This window comes from Pundamilia nyererei, unplaced genomic scaffold, assembly GCF_000239375.1.
Source record: "Pundamilia nyererei isolate P.nyererei 1_Seehausen unplaced genomic scaffold, PunNye1.0 scaffold00361, whole genome shotgun sequence".
In the NCBI taxonomy this organism is placed as follows: domain Eukaryota; kingdom Metazoa; phylum Chordata; class Actinopteri; order Cichliformes; family Cichlidae; genus Pundamilia; species Pundamilia nyererei.
Window position 1 is genome coordinate 120,902 of NW_005187762.1, and position 11,367 is coordinate 132,268.

The 11,367-nt window shown below is 41.3% G+C and overlaps 1 protein-coding gene across 3 annotated transcripts in view; it reads right to left on the reverse strand.

Moving 5' to 3' along the window:
• The window catches only part of zgc:112982 (BCLAF1 and THRAP3 family member 3), a 14,343-nt gene extending 4,461 nt beyond the window's left edge, over positions 1–9,882 (reverse strand). Inside the window, exons 1-8 of one of the 3 annotated variants that reach the window (XM_005752444.1) lie at positions 9,643–9,882; positions 8,707–8,750; positions 6,503–7,153; positions 5,343–6,161; positions 2,286–2,455; positions 1,567–1,687; positions 1,339–1,408; positions 1,098–1,234 (exon numbers count right to left, since the gene is read on the reverse strand). In XM_005752444.1, the coding sequence (XP_005752501.1) occupies positions 1,098–1,234; positions 1,339–1,408; positions 1,567–1,687; positions 2,286–2,455; positions 5,343–6,161; positions 6,503–7,153; positions 8,707–8,741 (2,003 nt within the window). In that variant the 5' untranslated portion in view covers positions 8,742–8,750; positions 9,643–9,882. The other 2 variants (XM_005752445.1, XM_005752446.1) reach the window with 2 other exon arrangements.
• Between the last annotated feature and the right edge of the window lie 1,485 nt (positions 9,883–11,367).

Consider the following 11,367-nt stretch of genomic DNA (forward strand, 5'->3'; position numbering starts at 1 on the left):
CCATCGATTCGTTAATCTTAAATTCTCTCGCCGCTGCTCGATTTCCATGTTCCTCCGCGTAGCTGATGGCCTTCAGTTTAAACTGTGCTTCATAAGCGTGTCTCTTTGCCATTTTCAGGGTTGTTAAAACAACGATGTTCCACATAATGCACATACCTGTTCTTTTATATGGGTATGTGCGATTGTCCCGGTATATACGATCAACGCCCACACTTCACCCTTTAACGTTCTCATGGTGTTCTCTACTACGTCCTCCTTACAACACATAGGGCGCACCGCGCTATAGGGCGCGCCGCACTTTTTGAAGAAAATCTAAGACTTTTAAGTGCGCCTTATGGTCGTGAAAATACGGTAATAAATAAAGCCTGGCTCACTGGGAGCTCACTTCCTGTTTGACTTCTTCACATGTTTTCTTTGTCTCATGCTGTTTGTGACAAACTGAGGTCATTTTATTTTGAAGAGTTCTTCGAGTGACTCCAAAAGACATTCAGCTCCAAGCTAAACAAATCCATTTGACTCTTTGTTAAAAAAGGACCATTTTTATGCTCCTACAGGCTAATAAATAATGCTAATAAAAATGTGTAAACAACAGAAACTCAGTGCAGTGGGCTGCAGCGTGAAATCAGAGCTACTGGTGGAGCTTGGACCAAGGTTTTACAACATTATCTTATGAGTTATTGATTCGTGGAGCTCAAAGGACTGTTTACTGACTTCACGTTTATTTTTGGTTTTTTGCCATAATTTGGGGTGCAGGGATGTTTCCCCATAAGCAGACTGTACTTTGACCTGCTGCACAGATGTTTAATCAACCTAAAAAGTACATGCGCATGCCATCCATCATGTGACTAGAGGACAAAAACCAACAACTAACATCATGATGTCCAGTCAGCTCTCCAGTAATGATCTCACTCCTTGCTACGCTCGTGACCAGAGTCCTCTTTGTGCTCTGGAGGGTCCACGTAACAAGGACTACCTCCTTGCACCTAATCTAAGAAAGATTGCCCTTCTGACGATTGCACATGAACATATTCTGCCAAAAACAGCATCTACAGAAACATTGTCAAGTGATTGATAAGAAGACTTGGGTTAAAACCCACCTGCATGCACCCAGGGGGCGCTGTGACATAGTGCTCCCAGCTATTGTAACTTTAACCCCTTCCAGTTTCTCCTGTCGCCTCCTTTCCAGGTCGTGCCTCAGGTCACCCGGACCTCGCACGGGCTGCAGCCTCACGCCCTGAGGTCAATTTACCAAAAGGATTAATGAATCAGTCATAACCAGAGCTCCCAATAGTCTCTAGTATCGAGTGCATTTCTTTATTTCTCTTTTCTTTTTTTTACCTGTGTTGGTCTCGAGAAGAACAGAGGCTTGTCGTCACTGAGCAGCGAGTTCATATCCAAACTGAAACCTCTGCAGACAAGAAGGAGAAAGCCAAGAGAAAAGATTTTAGAGTCAGTTTTAGGGCGTCTGTAAAAACAAAAAAAAGAAGATATTTCTTATAATTTATGTACTGCTTTCACCATCACTTTACTTCGGCAGGTAAACAAACTTTATGCCTGTCCACCTACTGGTTTGACTCGAATCCCTCGTCCGACGTCAGCTCCTCCATCTCTTCTTCAGAAAAGCTGCCTTCTTGTGGAGCTGAGAAGCGCTGATTCAGGGTGATCCCATCCCCTCTGAAATACTGCTCTGTAAATGCAGACCACACACACTTAAAACACACCAATTGTATGACTATTTGCACTTCTTAGCTCACCTTTCTTCTATATGATTACACGCACATCAATGCTGCTCGGTGCCTTTTATTTAGATTTTATTCTTTTTTTATCCTTTTTTTTGTAATTTTACTCTGTCCTAAAGAACAACAGAATCCCGTTACTCTTATTTTGAAAGTTTAGTTGCTGCTAACCAGCAAGTCCTGCTAATGTCTAAGAAGACAAAGTAAGCTCCCAGTAGAGCCGCATTTCATCCCAGAGTCAGACTGGTTCGGCTCCGGAGATCTGACGTGAGCTGGGCGGTTTACTTTAACCAGACCCTGAACCACATGGAGAGCTGTTTCATGTACTGGTAGCCTAACCTGGCTGATGCTGCAGAGCAACGCAAAGACCACCTGTGGGTGCCTAAGCTGTGTAGCCTCCAACTAGTTTTAGGAGGAAGACAAGGAGTGCAATAACCTCACCTACCAAAATCTATTGCCACAAACACTGTGCCGCTCATTGTTGGACCTAGTTTTTGTTGTTTTGTCAGAAAATATCTGCAGGCCCTGTGTGCAACATGCAGTACTAACCTTTGACAAGGTGCACGAGTGTGATAATCTCCTGGGCAAACGTCCCAGTGTGCATGGCGGTCTCCTGATATGTGCCGGAGTGCTCCAGCATGGGCAGGAAGTCCAGACGCTGGCGACCAACATTGACCAGATCTAAAGAGAGCTGCCTGTCTGAGGAATAACACAGCGGGCTGCAGGACGAGGAAGAAAAGAGGGAGATTGATACCAACACAATGAATAAACACATGATAAATGATCCTTGTGGCCAGGAATCGGCGTTTGTTTAGCATGGCTTAAGTCACTGAAAATTAGCTTTAATGCCATTTTAATATTTAGTTTCTACACTGTGTTTACATCCTTACTTAATGCAGTGTTTTTTAAAAGATGGATCTTAAATGTACACTCCTTTCTGTACCAATCACACTTAAGTAAAAAAAGTCGTTACCTTACCCAGTAAACTTACCTTTAACGAGTCCCACAAATCACAATGCTTACAGTAACTAGAGTCTTATTTGGTTGAATAAAAAGGAAGGTTTTCACCCTTAAGCGCACAGAGAATCACACCAATTTTATTCATTTTAATGGATATTTAAAAAGGCTTAAAGGAGAAGCCAGAGAAGCCCAATATACGCTTTTTTTATTTTTTATTTATTTTTATATAACTGGCAGGTGAGTTAAAGCTTGGGGCGAAAGTTCACACTTCTTTTCTCGTATGAAATCTTCGACTCTTAGTTCAGATATCTGATCCACTTGTCTGCTGGATTCTCCAGTCCTGTCACGGTTCAAGAGGAACGACACAGAAATGTCCGATTGTACACAATCTTTAAATTCGTATCCTCCTCCTGACGATTACTTCTTTTAGAAGCTTCCTTTTCAAAGCACTGTCGAAGGACGATGCTGATTAACCTCTTGGTAACAGATGTGATTGAAGGTTTCCAGTTATCCAGATTAGTGATCTTTCTGTATATAGAGTCCATTTTTCCTTTCAACAATAGTGATTACTGGTGTCTTCTTCTGAAACCATTGACAAGGCCTATAATTCTCTGCTGTCACCACTGAAGATTATGTTCCTGGATTTATTTTCTCTTCTTAAACTAAGGACAATTTCACTTCAGTTTTCTTCAGAATAAATCATCCTTTTATGTTTGCTGCTTTGAAATGCTCCAGCTCCTAATTTATTCAGGTTTATAGCTTCGTCGCCATCTTTTCAAAGCGTTAATGAGGGTGCATTTTCCCCAGTTATCTTCTGTGATGATGATGATGATGATGATGAATCCTTTATTTTAGCTGGTTGATGATATTCACGTCATTAGTCTCCTCCTCAAAAAGCCTGTAACTAATGTTTAGGCCGTGAAGTTGAACTCTTTTCATGATCCATCAGACTCCAGTGGCTCGCTGCACAAAACACGGACTTGCTTGTGCCTGCCTTTACTTGGACGATTCCTTGCATCTGGAACCTCGGCACGCTTTCCAATAAGATTGTATACGCACAAACATGAAATGGCCAAAACTCACTCACGGCATGCGCTTTCTGAGCAGGACTCCATTCACTGTCTCTCCTTCTTCCCATAACTGATTGGTGCACACAGGTTCCTCATTGATTTCTAAATGTCATCTCTGGTATGTGGCCCAACAATGCCTGCCAAGTCTTCTCATCTTCCTGCAAAATGTCTCATTTCATGGCTTCCCAACATTTTCTCCATGGCAGAGCCTTCAGATCATCATCTTCTTCTTTTGCTTGCTGTAGTGAACTTCCTCTCTGGCATTTAGACAACAAGGTGTGTGGTTTATCACAGTGCATATCAGAGTTTCCATGTTTATTTTTAGTAGTACCATCAGTTACTGCCAGCTTTGCTCAACTTCCCTTTCAAAACAAGAGAAAGAATAGATATTTCCTCTTCCAGTAGCAACAGCATTACTCCAGATGTCACTGACTGTGTCCTTAAATGCACATACGAGGCAAATCCTAAATTCACTGAGGATCATTTTTCATTTCCAAGCAGCTCCAAAAGAAAGCAGAAGCAAAAACTCTCTTTATGTTATCAGCACACCGAAGACACCATATTACCAAGTGATGACGGAGTGAGAGGTGGTGTTTGGAGGGTGCACATCACTCTTTTTTTGATTTTAGAAAACATGGTTCAATGTAGGTTTCAGTAGCAAACTCTTCTTTAGACTCAGACGGTCTGAGATCCTCCTGAAAAACATGTGTGATTGCCAGCGCCCACAAGAGTTGCATCTGCTGATCGAATCCTGTCAGTACTGTGTCTTGTATCCCACATTCAGCTTTCAAAGTCCATCAATCAGTAAAAACCAACAATGTTGTAGATGTAAGGTAAATATGCCTCTTAAAGCAGTTTCAAATCAAACATCATCCAGAGTTGGAGGTAGAAATTGCACCTTTCCATCCTCAAAAGGGATAAATTAGGATTCAGTCATCTTCATTACCAAATAACAGGTCCTTTGGATTCATCTACACAATTTAACTCAACGCATTAAAAAAAAATAAATCAAGTGCAAAATTGACTCCTTTATTTGTGCGACTGGAACTTGAATTCAATGAAACAAGTTTGTTGCAAATTTTCTTCCAGGTGAATTCTGAAAAGCACAAATGAAGACTCCGCATCAGCACCATGCTTCCTAAAATAAAGGCCATATTCGGTTCGGGACTAACATCATGGAGTTGGAAGTTCCTTTTGTTTTCCTTGAGGTGTCCTGCAGTCCACAAGTATTCATGAGAGTGACTTCCACTTTAAATGAACATGGACTCCTTGGAGAAACTTCTATGAAGCATCCCAGCCGTATGAGGTAACGGCACATATGATTGGGTAGGTCCCTTTAATTCCCCATAAGGGAACACATTTCCAGTACTGGTTCTGAATCTGCCAGTATTCAAATCAATTTCATCCGAAATCAATTTTAATATCAGATGACGTGCAATTATTTGTGCTTTTTTCAATGCCAGTCTTCAAACTCCATGTGGCAGCTTCATAGGTTTTTTTCCTCCTCAAAAAAACAAGAAAAAGAAAGTGTGAACTTTCACCCCTCACCCTTGATAAGATAAAGAAAATACTCTACCTGTTCTGGTTTATTGGCCGACTCATGTCCACCTTGATGGTTAGCGTTTCCTCTGTTAAAACCGTCATATTGTTGGCTTTCTGATTGCTCCATCCCTGCTGCCTCAAATGGGGCATTTTAGGGTCCAAATCCCTCCCTGGGGGCCGTTCCAGACTTCTAGGCCTTTCCTGGTCCCACTGTTGAAGTTTGTCTTTTTCTGCCCAGTTGGGCTCATCTTCAGTGTCGTCGTCATAATCTTCCCTAACGGGGTGGAACCCTTGTCTCTGCTCTTCGCGAGGAAGATCTTGGTATCCCTGGGAGGCCTGCTGTAAGCGTGGGTGATTTCTTGGTTGTCCTGGCCGTCCGCTTTGATTTGGGTTGTACCTCCTTCTTGCTGGTTGAGTGGCACCTCTCCCCCTGTGATTCATGGGGCCACCTTGAACACCATATCTTGCTGCATTTGACCTGTCCTGAAGCACAGGGCTTCTCCTAGTTTCATAATAGTTTGATTCCCCCGAATTACCTTGATAACGGTGTTCTCGTGGATCTTCCTGATCATCCAACCTGGTTCCCGTCTTCCTAAAAAGCTCCTCAGAGGAGCCCCCTGGACGGGGCTTCCTCTGTCGATCAAACTCAGGCTTGAGATCCCTGTGGTCATCAAACCTTTCCCATCGTGGCAGCTTTCTATTGTCTCGGATGCCATGATCGTGTTCAATGACAAGTGGCCCCGAGTACCGACCGTCTCCGTGGGGGAGGTTTCCCCGAGTGTCTTCACCAAACTCATGTCTGCTTCCTTCCATTGAGTAACCCTTTTCCCCAAAGTCCTTCTCATTCCTGGACCTGTGGTGGCATAAGAGGAGGCGGTTCAACATCTTCACTTTTAAATTCAGACTGGAAATAATCAAACCTAAATGAATCAATATGTAATCATTAATGTATTATCACTGATAACACAAATAATGAAAAGAGGTCAAAATAAGACAAAAAGAACTTTACATTTCTCAGAAAGAAGGTAAGAAACTATAAGCCATGCAATATTTAACACTAGAGTAGTGCATTAGTGAAATTAAGGCATGAAGATGAACAGTGAGGAAATTTGCGCTACAGAAAATTAGAAGATAGGAATCTTCTACGTTCTTCATTTCCCAATAGTGCTGCAAAGCATTTTGCTTAAAATTTACCCAGGATGATTGACGTCATCCATTTCTCTTCGTTGTCTTTTAAAAGGGAGGCCCCTCTCATGATGTGGGTTTTCCCTTTGTCTGCCTCTATTAGGACCTTGAGTGAATCTCCTCCCTCTTTCCCCATCTCCTCCAACTCTTTGGTCGTCAGACCTCAAACTGGGACTGAGGTCTGTGAACCTCCACCGATCCCTGACCTGCTCCTCTCTCTTCCAGCCCATCCCCGAATCCCTCTGGTCTGAATTAGACCTCGGTGTCGGTGGCAACCTTTCCCTCGTGAACTTCGGCGGCGACCGACTCCTGTGTTCAAAATTCTGGAATTCCTCTCTAAAGCCTTCTCTTCTCTTATCTCCATCAAATCCTCCATCTCTCACTGGGGGAAACCTCCATTCTTCATAGCGTACATCATGGCGGGGTGATAACCTCCTGTGGTGAAACTCCTCCCGATCTTTGTAAGGCTGACGTTCAAATCGATGGTCATCTGTGAATGGAGGGGCTCTCCTCTGCCCTTCTGGATACATGTCTTCACTGAAGTTCTCCCTGATTTCTTCAGAACCTTTCCGAAAGCGTTCCCTTCTGTCCATAGAAATCCCATCCAGATCTCCACTTGGTCTGTGTGGATCAAAGCCAGGTTCCTCCAATGGCAACCTCCTGAAAAAGTGAACATAGAAAAAAAATATATATATATCATTTTAGAAACAGATAGCACCGGAATTAATACATCAGCATCTAGAAAATAATTTGAAATCAGTTTTTGGGAAGCATAACTTGACTTGGAAGTACAATCTAGAACACTAGCAAGATAGTGTAAGAAAATAAGCAAATAAGTACAGTGGAACCCTGGCTTACGAAGACCCATGGTACGGCAAAATGCCCGCGTAACGAAATAGATGAAATAGAAATTAAATTTTTTTTAAATTAAATCCCATAATGTTATGTACATGTACACATACGTATGTATGCATACATATGCTTTCTTCAACCTCCGCCGCCACCTCCTCCTCCACCAAGAACTTCATCTTCAGCCAGCATCGCCTCACTCAAAAGGCGATGGAAATTTTGACTTACGAAAGACCCTCTGGAACAAATTAATTTCATAAGTCGGGGTTCCACTGTATATTCAAAACAATAAGGACTGCAATTACCAGTTTTAAAAAATCTGATTCATTTCTAAAAATGTAATGATGTAATGAAAAACAATATACCAGTAAAAATGACAAGCACAGTAACTTAAAATCAATACAATTAGTAGAAATTGAACACTTGTGAGTTGAGCTGTGTTGGAGTACACCCAATAACAGATGATAGCGTGTCAGAACTATTTAAACTATAAAATATAAAACTGTCTGAGAAATATTAAGGTTTCACACCATACAGGACATTAAAATCAACTTTTCAAATTTTAAAACCAACTTTAAGGCTAATTGGAAGCCAAAATAATGACCTCAGTGCAACTGTGACATGGTCAGATTTCTTTTTGCTAAAAACTATGCCAGATAAAGTTGGTTACGGTACTTTGCAATGTTCCCGTGAACAGAGCATTACAGTTGTCCCGATTTGAAATATTGAGGCAAGGAACAAAACCAACACTGGCCCAGAAGAATTCAGTCAAACGATGATTTATTGAGCACACGCCTGGGAAGATGTACACTGCAACACATCAGCATAGATCTGCCTCTAAGAATACGCTTGAGACTACTTTTTTTAATGTCAGGGTTAACGCACCTTCATTAATATGATGCCAGTAGCTTCAATAAACAGTTTAATGCAATGTTAATGATAAAGGATATACTGTAGCAGTAAAATGATTTCTGTATCTCCACACAGTCAAGTGGGGAAAAAAAAAGTACAGGCCAGATTTCCATCGACCTTATGCAACAGAAAGCTCCAAACTTTTTCAATACTTTTAGATGATAGAAAACAGAACAACAGCACAGTTAGAGCCGATTTTGAAAAATAAGGTCAGCAACTGAAATTTCCAGACTCTCATCTTCAGCACCAGTGATCGCATCAGTTTGTCTTGTGCGTACACAGGGGTGGAGACAGGTAAACATAACTGTGCCTCTCAAGTTAAACAGCAGTGGTCCTAAAAATGACCCCATGGGAACACCAGACGGTATAAAATATTCCCCAAGTAACCAAACACTACAGTCACACGCTAGAATGGCTGTATAATAAAAGCACAGTTAGTGCAGCGTATTTACCTGTAATGTGGTGATCGAGACCGTGGTATTGACATTTTGTCAACCTTAAAGGAAAGAACAGCATTTTATTACAACATCAAGAGTGCCGGGACAACACCCAATTTTACAGTCAACTCTGCAGCAGGTGCAGAGGACAAAACTCAGCCTTTCAACATTCGTTTCTGCAAGAAAGCTTGAACAGGGCTTAAACTTCACTGCAGGCATGATTTCAAAAAGTTCAAAGAAACGTGGTTATTAAAATATTGGACACATACGCTTACAACAACATCGCACTGGTGTAGAACAACTGGACAGAGGTGGGCCGACACCTGACACTTTCCACCATAGTATGTATACTCTGTTTCTAATATACAAATATGAGCCAAACTATTTTAAAATCGTGTAACTCAGGAAACACTAGCTCAGCAAAATAGATTTGACAAAGTTATTAAAAGTCTAACTGCTGCCACAGCTATATAAAAATAAGAATCTTTTAACGTTACTCTGCATAAGCTAAACAAGCTTAAGTTAACATCAGTAGGGCTCCCATCATAAATATTATAATCATGCACTAACTACTCCCATCAAAAATAAAGTTAACCAGTATCCACTGCATTAATCGATAACTCATCCAAACCATCTGTAATGTAGGTTTTCAGACTGGATAAATGCCTGCAGGTCTCACATGACACCAACCTGAATATTTTCTACAAACTAAGACAGTTAACTCACTGATCACCGGGAACATCAGGGTCAGCGGTGCTTTAAGGGGCACGCCGATAAATCGAACAACGCCCCTTCTTCTTTAATGTTACACAAACCACAGCTCTGTTTCCGTATGAGGAGCTTTTTGCTTTAAAGAGCATCAAAAACAGCGTCCTGCATGTCATCACACATGTTTCCTAAACTAAACAAGGATAACGCTGGTTAGCAGCTAATGCTACGCAGTTCTCTTACCTTTGACCGCGACGCGCGACAGGCCAACGATCGGCTAACAGCGCTAGCTAAAACAAGGATAAACGCACCAAAATACGACCAAATAACAGATTACAAACCGAGATTACAATCCTATCTGTCGCAAAATTTAACCAAACGCCAGCTGCGTGCTATTCTTTCCGTTAAACACTGTAAATAAAGAGACCGTGTGGACATTTGCTCCCAAAGATCCGCCAAAAAAAACCTGAGCTCAACACTTCCGCCACGGCCCTTTCAAAATAAGATGGCTTAAAGCCTCTTAAAAATATGTGCTAAATATCAGCCACACCGTTACAGTTTCAACTTTAATGAGAACTATTTTACCATATTTACGATAGAGATACTTTATTTATTTATTCATATCAGCTGGAATATTTTATTATTGTAATTAAAAATCTAATTAAAATGAAGAAATAATAGTTTAAATAAATCGTTTCTTGTAGTTTAGGAAAATAAAACAAAATATCAAAAGACTAAAAAAACAAAACCAATAGCTTTGTTGAAATTTATATTTTTGTTATGTTATGTAATTTTGTTATCTAATTTTGTATTAAAAGTTATGCTTATTTTACTTTATTGCATTTATTTTGTATGTTGTATGTGAAGGGAGGAGACTGGCTGCTGGACTTTTATGAGGGGAATGTTTTCCATTCCCTCTTTAGTCTGTGTTTTAGTTGTGGCAGATTCTCAAACACAAACGTACTCAGAGAGCGCAAATCTCAAAGGGCAAGGGCTATACTAAACTTTGATGTTCTATGATCTTTTTAATCCAATACAGTGACATTATGGCATCATTGTGATGCCCTGGGGTGTTTTTGTATAGTTTTGTACAGCTCTCGTTATGCCCTTTTCATATGATATCGATTTTTTTTTCAAGGTTAACTTTGATTCAGGTTTTTACAATGAAGGTCAAGGTCAAAAGTTTCGCCGACCTGGGTACTCATGTCCACCAAAGCCTACTATGTTGTTGTGAACTGATCAATAGAAAACTGTGGGGTAATAAAAGGTTGTTACTAATTTTCATATTTGCCGTGACCGTGACCCGATTTTCATCCAAACTAAATCCCTTCGAGCTGTTTTGGTACCTACCTTCACACAAACTTTAGATTCCTAACAACAGACAAATGAAACGGATTATATATCAAAACGATGAGGTCAGGCAGGAATCTCTGCAGAATATGATGTTTGCAGATGACGTTGTAAGAGAAGGGAGCAGGCGGAAGTCAGAAAAGAAAATTGAGCACAGAACCATCCAAAGCAGCTAACAGTGCACAAGATGGGTGAAGAAGAGAGTGCGGGCAAGGTGGTGTGGCTGGAGACGAGTTTCAGGGGTGATTTGTGACAGAATCATAGCAGCAAGAGTGAATGGAAAGGTTTAGGATGGTGGTGAGACCTGCTGTGATGTTTGGCTTGGAGACAAAGTGGGGGAGGCCAACCTGGAGATGTTACGATTTTTCAGAGGGACAGCTCAGGCCGGAGACAAAGTCAGAGAGACGAGGCTGAGAAGGTTTGAACATGTGCAGAGGATGGAGAGTGAAGATAGTGGATAGCTGGAACTGCCAGGCAGGAGGAAAAGAGGATGACCACAGAGAGGATTCATGGATGTATTGATGGGTTGTGTGACCCCAAAAGGAGCAGCTAAAAGATGAAGATTGTGTGCCAATTAAATCAGAATCAGAAGGAAATTAGGGTTACAGCAGGCAGCAC